This window comes from Periophthalmus magnuspinnatus, chromosome 21 (assembly GCF_009829125.3).
Source record: "Periophthalmus magnuspinnatus isolate fPerMag1 chromosome 21, fPerMag1.2.pri, whole genome shotgun sequence".
NCBI classification, from domain to species: domain Eukaryota; kingdom Metazoa; phylum Chordata; class Actinopteri; order Gobiiformes; family Gobiidae; genus Periophthalmus; species Periophthalmus magnuspinnatus.
Window position 1 is genome coordinate 12335442 of NC_047146.1, and position 19036 is coordinate 12354477.

At 38.2% G+C, this 19036-nt stretch overlaps 1 protein-coding gene across 1 annotated transcript in view; it reads right to left on the reverse strand.

Moving 5' to 3' along the window:
• The window catches only part of igf2bp2a (insulin-like growth factor 2 mRNA binding protein 2a), a 68288-nt gene extending 50429 nt beyond the window's left edge, over nucleotides 1-17859 (reverse strand). Inside the window, exons 1-2 of the mRNA XM_033987215.2 lie at nucleotides 17443-17859; nucleotides 16265-16325 (exon numbers count right to left, since the gene is read on the reverse strand). Coding sequence (XP_033843106.1) covers nucleotides 16265-16325; nucleotides 17443-17617 — 236 coding nt within the window. The 5' untranslated portion in view covers nucleotides 17618-17859. The remainder of the gene's footprint in view (nucleotides 1-16264; nucleotides 16326-17442) is intronic.
• Between the last annotated feature and the right edge of the window lie 1177 nt (nucleotides 17860-19036).

Here is a 19036-nt window from a genome sequence, read left to right on the forward strand (position 1 = left end):
AAACTAGAAATGGCGGGTTGTCAGCTGTTATGTTCTGGTTTACTGTAAATGTGTTGTTTGTAAAGTGCAAATAACATGTTTTTTTTAGTTTTATTGTGCAATCATTTTCAAGTTAGTGATTGTAAAGTGTGTAAATCCTTTCCAAAGAGGTCCAAGTTCAACAAAACATCTTGCGTAAGGTATTTAAATCTTGGTATTAACTTGTGTTTTATTATTTGTATTGCTTCTCCCCTTTATTTGCATTTTGAAAAGAAATTTTACACTTTTTTTTGTGTGTGTGTGTGTGTGTGTGTGTGTGTGACTATAACTCTTACTATATAAATAAAACGGAAACATACTCAATTATCAATGGGCAACAATGACATCAAGATATAATATTGTTCTGTAGTAGCCCTGACACGACTCATTTTTCATTTCATTTATTTATTTATTTATTTCAGGCAGATTAATAAATGCATGTATTCAGTACACTTAAGGCACATTTCACATATTTTATTCTTATTTAAGCTCGAAAAGGAGTGGGATGCAGAAAACATACTAATTCCCACCCCTGAATTTATAAATCCCATCCAGACTTAATTACTATATCGACTTACCATTCAGTATATGAAAGCAGGAACTATATTTCTTTGGGGTCAATATTTATCACATGTACATTTTCATTGCACTACTGGGGAATTTTTGATTATTTTTTTGGCTATATGATAAGATTTAAGCTGTAAAAGGTTGAATTAATAACTTCTATGACTCATTACCGATGCAAACTAAGCACTAAAGTGTTTCATGCTCCTATTTATCTATTGCATCTCATGTTTTTTTAACAATAGTGTAGATTTGGAATAGTTTTGTGGTTTAAATCTGCTCTTGTTTTTTTTTTTTTGTTTTTTTTGTGGTTTAAATCTGCTCTTTTTGTGTCAGTGGCATAAATTAACGTTTATTGTCTAAATTTACTTCAGCAATATATCCAACTTAAAAATTTGATATCGTGAAAGGTCTATTTTGTTTCAACATGACGATACTGAACTTCTATAACATTATTTTTCGAACATGAAATGAATGGATTTATGGTAAAAAAAAAAAAATGTAATACAAGCCAAAATCTCTGTTATCAAATTACATGACGAGCAATATGAAGTTTCAACATGGTCGAAAAACAGTTCCTAAAGTTCCTATCGGAGCAAAGATCATACGGTCTGTAAATGCCCTGAGCTCGGAAATCCAAGGCTGTCTGGTGACAATTGAACACATCAAAGTGTAACCACCGTATGGATCCTAACCGTCATGTGAGGAGGAAGACAAAGGCTGACCTCACGCTCCACTGAGTCGGCCTAAAGCAGAACAAACAGACCCTACTGTCCTGTGTCCCCCGTGGAGCCATCTTTACGTCCTGTCAACATCAAACTCCTCTTTGAAGCGCGTCTTTCACTATCTCTGTAATTTATTTAGCCGCAGCGTTGAGCGAGCGGAAAGGGCCTGCCTGCACTCACTCCTCACACACCACTTAAAACAAAACCAGCTCCAAATGAACTGCTGGCTGCCACTCAGGGAGCAGGGCAGGCGTGAGCTCAGCACCGGGCCAGCTGACACGCAATTCTACACAGTCAATAATACAGGACATGTGAGATGATAGTGCTATTAAGGGTTCTACTCTATGTTTTTAGATAGATTTGGAGACATTTGTATAACACATGTTATCAGCTGAATCAGTAGATATGTATACACCATATGACGCCAATTTAAGAACTGAAATTATCAAGGATCTATTGTGTCTGTACCACACCAGTGACTTCTCAGGCTCTTCGCTTCAATGAAAATAGAAATGTATAAAATTAAACGTGCATCTGCTCTTTTGTGGTGCTAAAATAAAGTACAAATAAAGAAAATCTACATGAGTTGATTGCACACCAAATCCTGTAAATACACATGAATGATTTTGTCCAGGGTGGAAAAATGTCCAAATGTCTCAGTCTGATATTATCGTATTAATAACCTCTGTAACAATATTTGTGAAGATGTGCTAGGTAGTCCCTGATGAGACACTCATAACTTTCAAAAAAAAAGACTATAAAAGTAATTTCTTCCAATTAGTTGCACTGAAATAGAGCAAAGGATCAATGTCATCCAACAAATAATGATGCAACAAAAAGGGCTCACAGCTCAATAAGATAACAATGTGACATGTTTTATTATCATTACTCATTTAATTGATCAAGAAATATTATTAAAACAGACATATTATTAAACTAAATTACTTTACAGCGAACATGTAAAATAATAATCTATGTAAGTATGTTAGTGCCAGAAAAAGCATAATATGTCTTCTTTAATGAGCGTGGAAGATACACGCTGGATTTCAGCCGTGGGCTCATTTCCATCCGTTGTCCTGCACAGTCTCATTCATACAGCAATGTGCATGGACACTGGAGGCACGGGGGTGTTGTCCAAGGAGATGACAGTATGAATTTTGATATATTACATAATTATTTGAGATTCACAATGGTACATCATCAAATTTTGGCTTTTTGCAATTGTACAAATTTTCAGGGAGAAAGCATGGCGCTGCGTAGTACAGTTGAACGCACAGCAGAGCAGCTTCACTTTGGGAGCAGTGACATTGTGTGAGAGACCGCACGCTGCATGCTACAGTGGCATGCTAGGACTACATCGTGACATGCTAGTACTCCACAGAGCGCACAGAGCATCGAATCAATGTGAGCTTACACACAGGACCAGTAGCAGTAGCCGTGTGACAACCCCTCTGGCCATATGAAAATGAACCACACCTTAGCACATACAACCAAAGCATGAGATCTCTAAAAGCTGCAGCCATAATGTGGTTCACAGGCAAAGAACCTATTAACTTGTACAAGGACACATGCATGGCTGCTCCGGCATCAAATATTTACCAACCTGCCGGGACAGAGATGCCTGTAGGTTTGGCACAAGGACGAGCTGTACCATAGTCACACACTTCTGCTTTAATTGTATTTATGTCACTTAGAGCGTCAATTAATCTGGCAGGGAACGCCCATTCATCAGTATGTGTCAAAAGATGTTTGTATGCGTGGAGAAGGGGCTGGTGGTAACGGCATAACACGGCATAACACTGTTTCCATACTAATGTGCCTGCAGTTCTTTATAATCTGTCTATCTAACCTACATCTTAATCTTTTTTTCAATAACCTTGTTTTGTAATAAGATTTTTAGGGCCAATTCAGAAAACTTAAACAAATACTGTTGTGTAATTGTCTAGTCTGTCATTTTTGTTCAATTCAATTCCAGTTTATTTATGTGGAACATTCAAAACAACTTCAGCTGACCAAAATGCGTCACATAAAAGCAAAATAAAAAAAATAATAATACAAAAAACAAACAAGCAAATATACAGTTAACATGATACATAAGAAAAATGCAATAAAACAAAAACATCGAGATATCCTGTTACCCTGGTAGTGGAGCTCAATCCCCAATTCTGACAATTTGCTGAATGCCTCGCCCCACTCTTCACCCCTACCCTTAAATCCACCATGTGCGATATTACAAATAAGGGGACAAAGCGTATGTATATATAAAAAACAAATGCAACACTCACACTCCACAAGCTGTAAGTGAGATGGTCCATTGTTTCTGCCATAATGCAAACTTATCATTATAAAACAGAAAAATCACAAACAAAGGCAGTTTATTTTGCTGAATGTTTACATCAGTGTGAGATATTAACCTTATTTTTCTGGTATGAAGGTCAAATTATGCTGCAGAATAAAATTACTATCATCATTGTTCATCTTTTTTACAAGACAATGTATTTTTCAAGATAAACAAGTTGTGTATTAAGTTTCATAAATACGGCTGTTCTTTACCCCTGAGGGAGCACAGTATATATTGAATCAACAAATCACACACTTGTTTGTAACTGCACTGCATATATATTTTATACAGCAGTGTATTAAATCAAATGCGTGTATTCTCTACAAACCACAGTATTTTTTGCAAAGCTCTGGAGCTCAGCGCTGCCAGGCGTACACTGTATAGCCACATTACTGCATCGGCGACAGCACCCATGGGACACCTCGAGCTCTGCCTGTTTAGTGAGTCACGCACGCATTGAACCCTTCACTATAACATTTTCAGGTTCTCCGGGGAGATTTTACCCGGCGGTCAGCAAAACAACAGCTATTTACAGATATGGCGTTTATGGCACGCTCACGTTTTCACAGCTTCAATGATGAAAGTGCGGCGTGGCTCAAGTCGGATCACGGCGCTAAAAACTCATCAAGAGGGCTCCCATTCCTCCCAAGGGACTTTCAGTGTTCTTGTTTCTGCCCTACACTTTAATTGGCACATTTTACAGATCTATAAGCATATTTATAATTTAATTTTTTTTTTTTTTTTGTTCAGGTTCCATATAATACAGAGATAAATACATATTAAAAGATGAAAATAAAAAATTATACCCATAGTTAATTATGTGATAGATTATTGGCCATATGATGTGTCTCAATTTCAAATTTAAAATAGTCCAACATAAACCAAGAAATAGAGAAGTCATGGGAGTATCAAGATAAACAAAACCTTAATATTTAAATTCCAAAAAATAATACACTTTCTGAACTAGGTCGGTTATTAAGTCGCCTGGAAAAAGACGATTTCTGAATGTCATAAGTTCGAGCGATGCAAAAATTCCCCAAATCAGTTCTAGGATCACATCAGGATTTAAAATTAAAATTAACTTTAACCTCCCAAAAACTGCATCAGAGAGAGTAAACATTTGTGGCTGCGTTGTATAAATTCTGGTTTCTATATTTGTGGTTAATTTCATTCCCAGGTCGTCAGTAGCGGGTTTTGCTCCTGCCACGGCCCGGCCCTGTTATCCCTCCTGTTCTCTTGCACCTGCCTGGCCTACATTTGCTCTGCTCCTATGGGATCACAAAATCATATTCACTTTAGGCACAGCTGCAAAACAACAGCCTGCTGGGCATAAACAGGACGCAATTATACAGTCCACTTTAAACTAACAAATGTACAGTGATGCACCAAATCTGACAGTGAAATCTGAAATCTGTTTATACATTATTTAAACGGCCTATAGCTGATATTTTGTGTGTGTTTGAGGTTCAGTACAGATATGTAGTATAAGCAGGTCGAAATAAGTCAGCTGTGAACTGTCAGTGTCTAATTATAAAGTGTTTTTTGTCAGAGAATCGAGAAATGCACAGTTAGCATGCTAGTTGTAGTTAAAAAACACTGCTCTGGCCTCTGAAACTTGTGAAACCAGCTTATAAACTCATCATGGTGAAAATTTAACATGCTCGTAATGCATAAGGTAAGTGTGGACTAATTTTGGACCACTGCAAACCTTTTCAAATTAACTAGTTCTGTTTTTGTTTTCTTAAAAACAAAACAGCAGATGGTCAACTCAAGTTAGAAATTAATATCAGTATTTTAGTTGAAAAATTGCTGCATCCACAGCGAGACCTTGTCACCAGGGCTAACTCGATCCATTTGAGCAGAAGGGCAAACGGCAGCGAGAGGAAAGAGTAACTGAAAATGTATCTGTGTGCTCAATATCAGTTCATTCACGTGTTGAATGATAAGTGCACCTGTTCATTCAAATGACTAGTCTTCGCAGGTTCACAAAGTTCATTTTCAACCATTAATAGTTTTTGGTTTAACATTTGAATAAAACGCACAGCACATAAGGCCATTTTGATGTCATGCACTTTGAGAGCTGTGTGCTACTGTTTTGTGTCAAATAAAACAGCTAATACATACATTACAGTTACATTAAATCATTAAATTAAATATATTTTCTACAGTTGCTTTTGGCTGCTAAGCTTCTGATGGAATAATTCAAAATAAATGACACATCTCTATTCAGTTTGATTCAAGATAACATGTTTCTAATACTTAGTGACAACCACATTAGTTAACATTTTGTTGATTGTAAACTGAATGGCTTGATAATAGAAATCAGACAATTGACTTCCTGTTAAAAGTAAATAATACATTTCTAAATATGCTAAAATCATTATTATAAGCCATTTCACCCAATCAAGCAAGGCATTTTCACTCATGAGTACATTTTCTGACTAAACGCAAGTTGGAAGCGGACAGGGATTTCTAAACAAATGCAGGACTACGCAGGATTACTCAAACATGCATGCGTCAATCTAAATACAACTCTAAGTAAACTCATGACGAGGGAACACTGTTATAACATGGTTAAAAGCTCATAAAAGATCATTTTGCATAATATGTTCCCTTTAAGGATCTTGCTAGATGTGTTTTTGATACAGATTATCTTATTAACCTACATATACATGAATGATGTGGAGAACCCTGTATCTCTTTACACTCCACCTGTGTTATTTTAGCATCCACTCACAAACATATCCGTCTGCCTGTGGTCTCTGTAAACCCACTGCGCACATACAATCCAATCAAGCCAAATTTCAAAACTGCGCTTGATGTTGAAATATAGACCTTTTTTCCTCCCAAAAGTAGGAGTTAGTAATTTGCCTGTCAGACTTCTCCTCCACCTCTCTCTCGCTCAAACACACACATGCAGCAGCTACAGTCCGCGGGGTGGGAAATGCCGCCCCCTATCTGCGGTGCTCTTCCTCTGCCGCACAAGATTACAGTGAGAGAGTGAATCAGGGCTGGTACAATGGCATAGTGTGCGTGGACATTTACTTACTGTTACTATGGGAGGTTTGTTCTGTGTGCATTAATATGGAAAGGCAGTGGAAGCAGCGGTCCTCAGTGGGTTTGTGAATACGGGAGGTCACGGCCGGGCGCTGTTAGTGACATAGATGGACAGCCTACTCAGCACTTTTTCCTACTGTATTCAACGTGTGCTGTACAACTGGCATATATTTCGGAGAAAAGATTTATTGTCAAAAACAGGATGCGAGGGAATCCGAAATGTAAGAATATAAATGATTGGTCCAAAGTGGGTTGAAGAAGCGTCATATCCATAAAATCCAGAGTCATCATATTCTAAAGAGCGTATAGTTTCAAATTGGACAGACTTCAGGGTAGAACTTGCTGTGTAAGGTTGTGCTCATGCTTGGACACACTACATTAAGATTAGAACTTAACTGTGACTAAACCCAGAAATAAACCTGGACTAAAGCAGGACTAGACCAGGATGACCAGGATGACTAGGATGATAAACTAGGATGACAACAGGAGCAAACCAACAAATGTGTATGTTTATTGAACAGGTTTATGTATAATATTTTACATTTCTAAGCTTACTATCTTCTCAGTTAGCACAAATGAACGTATTACTTCACTATAGTGTAAAAATTGTGATGTTAATATTCACATGGGACATTTATGGACCAAATTTCTAACAAAAAACAACACAGTTTAACAAGTGTGCATTATTTTCAAAAGAGAGTGTATACATACTAGAATGTGTGAACCCAACCTAAAAATCTACATCTACACCTATGTATGAATCTACACCTTCTTCTCACACTATCCAAGGATACAATCTCTTTATAAGCATCGTTTGCCACACCTCAACATTTTATAAAACCTCCTCTAAAATATTTAAACCACTTAACTAGAGCTAAACCAATATATTGTATCGATATGTCAAGTGTATCGATAACGGCCTTAAGTCTCCAGTATAGGCTGATATTTTGTTTTCACTGACCACCTGCTTAAAGACATAAAGATGTGAGGAAGACGCACTGCACAAAATGGGACCGCACTGCTCCATTGTTTGTAGGTTAGTAATAGTAATACAGGTTTGTAGATGTCTAAAAATAATTGATATTGATATAATTTTCCTTGTTATACTTTTATTATGCAGAGAAGTGGAAATTTTGTTGTCATTTCAAATCATATTTTGGTGAAAATTATTAAGATTGTTCCTATATATTGACCCAAAATTATCAGCAGAGGTACCAGCATCGACAAGAAAAACAAAACAAAAACAATATCGCTGATGTCTATTCTGTACGCAGTCTATGTAGTACCTTCTTTTGAGACAAGACCACGTCAATCCTCGACATTCTGATCTGCACTATACATACAGACCAATAACAGGAGCGGCAAGTTCCCTGGACACACAGTGGGACACAAAGTGGTTTTCCGTGTCCGCCTTTCTAGGGGACACCTCGCTGAGATGCACGCAGCATTCACGGTCATATAAAGTCTGCACTCTGACCGCTGCTGAGACTGAGCCACACGCACAGTTTAAGGCCAAACGCAGAAACATGCTCTGTGCTAAAAGTGCTTTCAGAGAGCGCTGGAAATTACAGAGTTGAAAATGAACAGAAAATTTTAACCGTGAGATTGTGTAGTGTTTTTACTTTTTATATAATTTTACACATAGGCTAATAATTGCCTAACTTCATTTCGCTCAAGCGGTCAGTCGATATTGAACAACTGTGGCTATAAGCGAGTAATGATTTCAAATTATGCTGGAAAGTTAATCAAATTTTAATCAAGAGTTGGTTGTTTCTATTTTAATTGAGAGGTTTGCAGCCAATGAAATGTGGCTTTGAAGCAGAGTTCAGGCTAAGGAGGAAGAACTGTGCCTGTTTTTGTGTTAAATGCTGATGATTAACAGTGTGTAATGTTTGTTTAGAAAATTAATATTGAAACCCATTGTAATTGTTTTGAGAAATACAGAAATACAAAATAAAATCAAACAGAAAATTTTGATCAATCAATACAATGAAAAAACCTGAAACTTTTTTTTTCGTCATTTTGCCTAGCCCTATTTTAATTTTGGATGCAAATATACTTTTCCAAGGATGAAAACACAACAAATTATAATTAAATAGGTCTTTATTTTTACTTTTATCAAAACACATCACTGTCCCGCTCAACTTTTCATGTTTTTCTCTCTCTATTGATTTTTTTACATTTTCTGAATTTAAAACACGCTTGTTGCATTGTCTCATTCAGATTCAAGTCTAATCCACATAAGGTTACTGAGTGAATGAATGAGCGCGTAGACCATAACATAACCGTGAAGCTTTGTACACAAGGTTGATCACTGATGCTCCCCTGTTACTATGGACAACACGCAATCTGGTTACCGTGGCAACCCGTTTCCAACTCAATAGCGTAAATTGGGACCTGTAAACACACATAACCGCCTGCTGCTAGCTTTGCCCTTGTATACAACGACTGCGGCTTTGATTGACAAGAAGGGTGACTTTACAACCTATTATTTTAACATTTTGCATAATAAACGCAAATGTGAAATGCCCTTAATTACAGATGATACCGGTAAGCTATAGTAAAACTGCGGACCGTATCATTAGATTTAGGAATAAACGGCTGTGAAAGGTTTTGTTTTAGTTCTGCGCTGGAGAATTTGTGCAAGCAGTTGAAGCAGATGTCTTTCATTCAGTGCCCATTTAAATTCTTAGCGCATTAGTGTGGATATTGCTTAAAAGTGATTTGTAAAGCTTGAATCAGAAATGGCTTTTTACAGGGGGATTTCAGAGTCTACAGAGCGTACAGTTTGTGCGGAGTGTAGCCTTACGCAGCCTCTAATAGTTCAACACACTGGATTGGATATTGGCTCGGTTTAATCAATCAATAGACCAAATTGACCAAAGTTGATTGTTAAGTTTCATTTCACAAGTATTTAATGCAGAATTCCACATTTCTTATACCTGAATTCTGCAATAAGGTGATATTTTTTGCACTTTTGTAGTTCATTTTACAGTGCTTTTTCATTTTGTACCATTTCCACTTTGTGCCAATACAGATCCTCAACCAAGACACGTTTTAGATTTAAAAATATCAAGACATTAATTTTTTGTCAATAAACCAAATGTTTTCATGACCTTAGGTACTTTTCCAAAATATACAAAAAGGGGATCAACAAACTAACTACATGTAAATACACAGCAAAGATACTCTAATACACATGTGGGTCTTTTCAGGTTTAGTAATAGTTAGTAAACTGATATAATAATTTAAAATAACAGAGTAGTACCATATAAACCTCCATACTCCATAATAGTTTGAATATACTTTATGTAGTCTACTTGTTTCCATATGGTTACTTGTTCAAATGAATATATAGTGTCAATACTAGTTTTATTTTGTCGATATCAATTTTTTGACAAGCCTAATCTGTAGTGAAACATTTTTAAATAGGTCTACGAGCCCTAAAGGTCAACACTGAACGGTATGGAGCAGATACACAACAGGTTCTCATGAGCACAAAATTCAGCTGCGTAACACGACCGTTATATTAAAGTATAGACATGTCATAAGAGATTATCCCGAACACTTGACCCGGGCGAATCTTTAGGTCAATGCCGTTCCCATTTCTGAATGCTACCGTCTGACGCACCCACTGGAGTTTTCACCATATCATGTCATCTGTTCACTAGCCATCTTGGAGCGCTTAAGTCGCTATGGGGGGGGGGGACTTTAGTGGGGAATCTCCACCTGCTCCACAGCCCTCCACACAGCTAGCGAGCAGCGACCACACCCAAGGCAGCCACGGCACAGACGGGACGGGAGAGGAAATATTAAACTCAACATCCGGCGGGACCCACGGAGTGACTGGTCCAACACGAGGGCAGCTGGGGCGGCTTTGATTACTGGACTGTCACAGAAAATAACACTTGGTTGTATAGATGACATACAATGGGAGTGACATCAGCTAACAAGCTAGTCATTTGAGAATTTAAGCCTATATAAGCAAATGTGGTCCAAGCGATATAAGAGGCTGACAAATGAGATCTAAAATACAGTATAACAAAGGGTCTACAGTAAACAAATTGCACCTTTCTCAGAAAAATTACAGTCAAATGGGGCAACATCAAAAGTGCACTGCGTAACTTTTCTGCATGTCTTGGAGATGTTTTTGCTTTGCCTGGAATGTTCCACAGCATGGCATTAAACATATCTATCTAGCATCTACGTGTTTACGGGTGGCCAAAAATACCTTGGACCTTTGCACTGTTAATATTGATATTTTACTGACTTGCAGCTTTAGAGTGTAGGTTATATTGTGTATATGTTGTAAAGTATTCTTTTGGAGGTATTTTTATTTATCTATTTAAAAAGAGAAAAAAATAAATGAATAGGTTTTTTTTTTTTTTTTTTTCTTTAACCAACGCTGGTTTTGGAAAAAAAGTACTTGCCCACAATATACTTCGAATCAAGACCACAAGTTTACAATGTGTCTCATTTTGGCATTTAGATCACTGCTATACTGCTAAAAATACGCAAAATCTGCACAACAAAGTCTAAGAACAGCAGCAATTTTAAAATAATATATTTCCTGTGACAAAGTACAATATCACCTTGAACTGCGTCTCCAAACACAAAAGAAAGAAAATTTGACATGTTCTAAACCAGACCAACTCAACCAACTTGTGTATTTCATCCAACAAAAAACAAACACAGGAGAGTAAGTCATTTAAATTTAAATGTAATTCTGTACTATTTCTATATCTGTACAATACTATTACCAAATGTGTTTACACTTTTGCAATAAAGGCTACTGTACTGTAATAAAAATAATAATACATTTTATTTATAGGGCGCCTTTCTGTACTGTATCTGATCAATCTGACTCACTTTAGACGACGAGCTGACGGGAAAAAACCTCCAGAACAGCAACCAAAACTGAAACCAAAAAAACAAATCTAATGTTTACAACAAAAGCCTTTTATACAAAACCTGTTCACTTCTTTCATTTCTTCAACAAGTGCAGTCAGCTGTGAGATTATGTCCAGTTTGACCCACTCTAGCTCGGAATGACTTTGCAAAATGAATAACTCAGTCAACAGGTTGCAGTAAAAATATGAATGACAACTTGGTGCGAAGTAGAGAGCTCCGGCTGCTGCACGCTTGTATCAGTCAAGGAAAAAAAAAGAAAAAAACAAGGGAAATCTCCGGAAGCTTACGCAGCGATCCCACAAGTCAGATACACAGACGCACAATGAATTCACAATTCTCTTGCATCTCATCTGGCTCAGCCCTTAAGCTATTTACTCTGTTGCAATAGGAAGCGGAGTTATGACTCTAGGAGGGAAAATATACACTACACTGCTTAGAAGATATGAGAAGTGCTGTGCTAAGTAAGTACTGATGAAAAACCTAAAAACACAATCCTCTAGATGACAAATGCAGCCTTAAATTATGCAGCTAACTATTTGAACAGTAGCTTAAGAGGGACTAGTTTATCAATATTTGTAGCTGATGCACCGACGGCTTGTTCAGAAAATTTAAAAAATACAATTCAAAGTAAGGCTGGGGGATATGGCAAAAGATTAAATCAGAAGGTGTGATTGTACTTTATTTTATTTTATTTTATTAACAACAAATACAACTAGCTTTCAATATTAAGTTCCTGAAAAATTGGCACATTTCTTTCTGTAAAGTTTCCCCCAACCACATGCTTTTACTGTCAGTGGGTTGGCTGTAGACTTGTACATTAAAAAGACCAAAGCAACATTCGAAATGGTTGAATTTTGATCTTTTAAAATTCAATTAAGCGTACAGACATAATATAAAGGCACATATCGTTTGTGTATGAATATCAAGTAGTAGTAGTAGTAGTAGTAGTGGTAGTAGTAGAAGTAGTAGTAGTAGTAGTAGTAGTAGTATTGTTGATCAGCTCAAACAGTTTTTGTCCTAAAGTTGCCAAAAGCTTAGTTATTTCACCTGATTATGAATGAATAATTTAATCACATACCATACACAAGATGACATTATCAAAATAATGAGGAAGATGACCATCATTAATAACACAATACACGATACACAATATTCCAAAGTAAAAATCCAGCATCCAATTCACATGATCAATATTTATGTCTCTTTTGTCTTTTTTGTCTTCTCCACAAATTCTGCCACACTAAACCTCTCATTGTCATAATCAAAAGTAGATCTCAGCTTCAGACAGACAGAACAACTCAGGGTTTTTGTGCTGAATCTTCTACAAATCTTCCAATTACAGGACAATGACATTAAAGGATGAAATGAAATTCAGGTTGACTAAACACAAGTCACACACACTAGTCCTGGGTAACTTGAACTCTGAGTCTGTGCCAGATCATTAGTGCCGGATAGATAGCAAAGTGAACGGAAAATATTTACTCCTAATATTCAAATTTCATGCTTAACCTTTACAGACTACACACAAGAAAAAATCTAATTATTTTCTTTTTGATATGAATGTCAACAGCTAGAAGACGCCCTGACAATGGAGTCTGAAGATCTGATATTGTAGTTGTCAGATGTGACGGAGGCCTCCAAGGCCACAGGAAAGGTGTGAGGATGAGGAGGATGTGGGAGGAAGGGAGGAAGACCCTAACAGCATCACTCCGGACAATGTTTCCCTGCACCAGGATCAAGCAGGGAGCATTAATGGATTCTGAGTGGATCAACTGTTGGCTATCGTGTTTCGCTGTTTAGACTCGACCAGTGGACACATACATCTACATGCACACTGTGCTGCAATGCAGACGTTTGTGCGACAGAAATGGGTCAAATCAATATTGTCTTATCAAATGTTATTAAGTATAAAAAAGCTCTGCAGCAACCAGGCCACACTTGTGTGAGGGTTTATACATTCCTTCATTATTATTACAACAGGTGATCCCCCAAGACTTTTTCCAAATAAAATAGTAAATAAATGTAACAGAAAAATAATTTAGCTAGATTAACAACACGAGTACAGCCATAAGTGCGAGGCAGCCTTCACACGCTCATTCTAAACTCTGGGATGAGCCTGGCGGTGAGAACTCACTCTACCCACATCTTCCACACTTTTGTGGAGTCTGTGCACACTGATGTCATTTATGTAGCAGCAATATCAATTAGCACCCACACACACAGTGTGTGCACGTGTGTGGACCAGGGACTTATTACTAAGCCAACATGGCAAAACAAAGCAAAACGTATGTACAGTACTATTTAATTTTACAGAATATTTCTTAGGCCACACTTATTACAATGTTGTCAATGTTACAACAACAGTTATTACATTAGTAATAATAGACATTATTTATTGATATACAGGACAAATTATTTTTTTACATTAGAGCTTACAAAATAGCATTACTATTATTAAATAAGTTTAATGAAATTGTCATGGTATTGCTCCAACAGAAATGACCAGGACAAATGAGTAGTATCATCAATCAATAATCTACTGCAGCTATTCTTGATGGTGACAACGTATTTATTGAAAAAGCTTTTTTTTTTCATTTGCAGTGAAGTGTTTTTTTAATCTTCAAAAAAACATTTTTGTGGGTTCTCCTTCAACAGACTATTTAGTTAGGTTAATTTGAAAACATGGTTTCTTGATTATTATTGTAATTACAGCTTGATAAACACCATCTTATTTGTCATGTCAATACACGGAACTCCACTATAATTTTACAAACAGAAATCCACTGATCAGATTAATTTTGTGGACTAATTTTACATTCCCATCTTATTGATTCTAAGGCCTTTTCAACAAAGCAAATTTACTATAAAAGCACAATAACTGATAAAGCCACCATGCTGACAGAATTATTTTTGTCTCTAAATAACAAACAATTTATTCCTTAACCAGTAATGTGCTGAACAAACAAAATAAAGTATATATAACTTCAAAATTGCAAACTAAAGCAGCAGTAAAAACAGCAGCAGGCCTGAGAAGAGGGGGGCAAAGCTCCTTTAGTGACAAAACAAAAAGAACTGATTGATTCATTCATGCTTGACTAAACACACGGGCGTATAAATGCGTGCATATGTCCAATATCCTGGATAATTACTGCAGGAACTTCACTACTGTTACTTTACAATTATTTACAAGTTTGTGATAGGAATTATGCAAATAAATGTAATTTAACATTTTATTCACGTGCATTACTAACCACCAACCTACTGGCGTGCCTGCACAATGCGATGAATTTAATTTACGTGACAAAAAGACGAATCTAAATTGTAATTCCTTCATAACATTAATTTTCACAATTTATCATAAGCCAAAAGACCAGTGCTGCTTGCGTGCTAATCAGACTGTATTTAATAGTACTGCATAAATGTAAAGACTCTTCCAGTTTGCAAACGTACACCTGTGCGTAATCCTTCTCTTCCACACTCTTCGCTCATGTGGCGTAGATTTATGTTTACAGGCCTGCACAGCTCACACAGCCCTGATCAGCCCTCCTATTGGACACACACAGCCACATGTATGGACACAGTGCATGTGATTCCGCCTGTAGCCTATGCAGGCAGTGTGTATGGCCATCATGGCTGCCACGAGGCTCTCCCAACATTGCCATGGCCTACGTGCACAACTGTGGGGAGTGGCGCAGGCTTCTACACCATATTGCGTACTACAACTAGCAAAACCCTGCTGAAAACAGGCTATACAGCGAAAAACAAGGCAGGCCGGCCCCAGATGCAACATCAGACGTGCACACAATTTTATTTACATTGTAATTACACAGAGGCTCGATAAAACTGCATAAACTGAGCAGAAACTGTAGGCAGCGCCCAAAGCAGAGGACTGCTGGAAGTGTGTAAAGTATACGTCACGTGGTCGTCCACAAGGGGCTTGAATTTTACCTTTTGGTCACGCAATGTAGTCTTTTCCTATATTCAGTGGCATCTCCCCGCTTAAACAAACAGCTAAACGTATTTTGAGTAGTACTTCTGCCTTTACGGACAATGCGCGTGCAATATATATGTAATTACACCAAAATCACACAACAAACAAATTATAAAAAGCACTTTTTACATTTTTAAAAGAGGAAAGCACTGCGGAAGGATTCAACATATGTCAAGAGTGGACTGGGAGTGACACGGCGAGTGAGGAGTTAAAAGCAGTCCTATAGAATAGCTCAAACATTAACTCTTTCTCGTCACACACTATGAGACCTACGGAGATGAAGCGAGGGGAGCCTTCGAGAAGTTAAATATAATCACATAGCCTATAAAATGCAATTAAGAAGCAATTATTTGAAATCTCATATACTCTTCAAGTGGCCTAACATGGCAACACCCATGTGAGCAGTGTAGGAGAGCTTTGCCCTCGTGTCGCGTCCTGTGCGTTCTAGAAAAGACGAGTACATTTGGGCGCCTTCGTTTCCCTGCATCACTCAGACCAAATGTATTAGTTTGTTTGGGAAATGTCCTTGCTATATTTCACAGCGGAAGCCTACAGGTCACATTGGGTTTGCCATGGGGCTCAGGCTCTATAGGCTTATGGCAGTGTGTGCGTGCGTAAAAAGTGAGTGTGTGTTTGTGTCAAAGGTTGTAGGCCTACCTTAGTTTTTTGGGAACCGAGTAGTCTACCTCTATCACCTTTCCGTGCAATTCAACTTTACCTGTAGGGACGGAAAATTGATAATGTAACGTTAGTCGTGCCATGAAAGTAACAAAGCAAGCTGGTAGGCCTACAGCACAACACTTTTTGAATCACTTCAGCAAGTAGGAGCGTCCCCATTCATACACACAGACCATTGAAACTATTCTCTACAGCTACTGTGCGTGCATGGCGGCGGGGAAAGGGCCATATTTACATTTAATAATCTGCAGTGAATGGAAGAAAATAAAGTTTGAAACGCCAAAACAAAAGCAAAAGGTTTAATAGTAATATGGGGGAACTGGGCAGCCATGCTTTCCACTCCCACAACCCTCTGAGTGCAATGTGGGGTATGTTTTCTGCTCACTGTAAAGATTGCGCCGTGAAAGCGGAGATGGTTGGAAAGAAGAGTGACTTGTACTCTTTACTCGGTAGGTAGGTGTTTCTTAATTCTCCATGTGGACTGAGCCGGGCTACTCTCCGAAGCGCTCCATGCTCGGGTTAGCTTCAATACGGCTTTACGTTACTATTAGGCTGGCGCAGCACGGAATTAGCAGCGTCTCACCTCGTCCCCCCTCAGCTACCTGTTTATTAGCCCTTTCCTCTGGACCCCCACGACCCACCTCCAAGACACCTCGTAAAAACATAGCCAGACATCAGAGGAACACGGCTCTGACAAGTTTTCCGCGCTCGCTTCACCCTGCTCTCTTCAATAAAATCAAGATAAAAAATAAGTGAAAAATAATTATGCCTACCCGAACCGTCAGACCATCCCATACATTCCAGCGGGTGATTGCAAAGTAGCGCCCAGGCACACTATCGGAATCTTCCAAATGTACTTATTGTTAATTACGTTGACAGGGTTTGTGTTTTCTTTAGGCAAACGGCCACTATAAGCTTTGGCTCGCTCTCTGTGCAGTGTGCGCGATCATTTATTCAGGTTTTGTTGCATGTCCGCTCATCTAAACTCGGATGGCACACGGATGTGAACGCCAAGTCCCAAGCACAAAATACGGGCGATAAATGATATTTCACCTTCCCCATGGCCCTATACTATTGTGCATTTGTCTGTTTTTGCAGCTTTTGCACTCAGCGTGTCACCGCAGCATCACTCGTGTACTTATCAAAGCCACACTTACCAGATAAAGTCTCTATAGCCTTTATGGCCGAGTTCTGGTCGGGGAAGTCCACAAAAGCATAGCCCGTTTTCAGAAAGACCTGCTCGGCCACTGGCAGCTTCCTTTCCCCAAACAGCTCCTTCAAGTCCTCGACAGTGACCGAAGGACTTAAATTCCCAACATATAGTTTGTTCATGATCTGAAAGGGAAAAATCTCGTAGGGGTATCAGATCTTGAGTGGCGATATACAGAAGTACAAAAATAAAAATAATAATAAAATAAAAATAAAAAATCTGCTGGGAAAAACGCTGCAAGTGCCCCCCGGGAAAGCTTATATCAGCGACCCCCCAGCACCAACTCTGGCCCTGGTCAAACTCTTTTAACAGGGACTGGAGAAAAAAGTGTCGTTACGACGCTACTCTGGAGCCAACAAGCACCGCCTCTAAATAAAATCTCCCTTAAAATCTGTAGGAAAAAAATGTTTGGAGATACATGTGGGAGCCCTCCTGCCTCACCAGCTTTGAGAGAAGTGCCATGATGTTCTCTTATTTGTTTTTATTTTTATTTTTATATTGGGATGTGTCGTGGGTTCCTCCAGGCAGGATACTGGAAAAGATAGCCTACTATGTGGAAAAATGAAGACGCATAAAGAGCACTTGTGAGCCCAAACAGTAGCTTATGTATGTTTTATGATCCGCCTTTTTTTAAATATGATTTTTTATAGACTATGTACTAACTATAGCAGGTGGATCATGTCAACAAAACTGCTCTTTTCTCTTCCACTGGGACCATTTGAATGCGTTTCAAATGATTTTGTCTTTATTCTATTATTCCATTAGTTTAGGTTTTACTCTCATTCTAATGTCAAATCTCCAATGTTGGCTTTTTAAATTTTGTAGTTGCTATTTCTGTACCTGCAGCGTATTTCTGTACCTGCCAATTATTCAATTATTTATATTTTTAAGATTACGCTGCCTATTGAGCGTATAAATTTGCAGGCCACGTCTGATTTTCACCTCTGACGCTGTTAGGCACTCAGCCGTCCAGCACCTTGTAAGGAAGAAGAAAGTGAAACTTAAAAAGTTGAAATATATTATCTTTTGCATTGTGTCTTTTTTGAGTCACATTTTGACATGTGTTTTAAGATATACTCTCCTTTGAAGTATTTAGAATGTCATTTATTTTGTTTTTTCATGTAAACATTCATTTGGTCTTGGAATAGCTCCTTGTTCATAAATATTAACATGCGCAATAATGAAGTGTTACAGTGCAAATATGTGTTCTCTTCTGTTTGTGATGATGCATGTTCCCACCACTTTTTATCCATTTGTTGCAGGTGAATTTACGGGGTGTAACATGACGCATGACCATGAGGGATTTTTGAGCAAAGATTGAACTGAGCAGAGCAGCATGGTGAGGGGCCCAGGCTGCAGTCATGCATGAACGTCTTGTACCTACAGCAGCAGATGGGGAGGAGCCATCGCCATTGCCTTTTACACCGCTTGACTGTTTCTGCATGTGACTGTATGTGCCGTGCCGGAGCAGTACTGCCACCCTACTGTAGCGAAGAGAGCACAGGCAGCAGCAGCAGTCTGCAGGAGGGACTACCCATGTT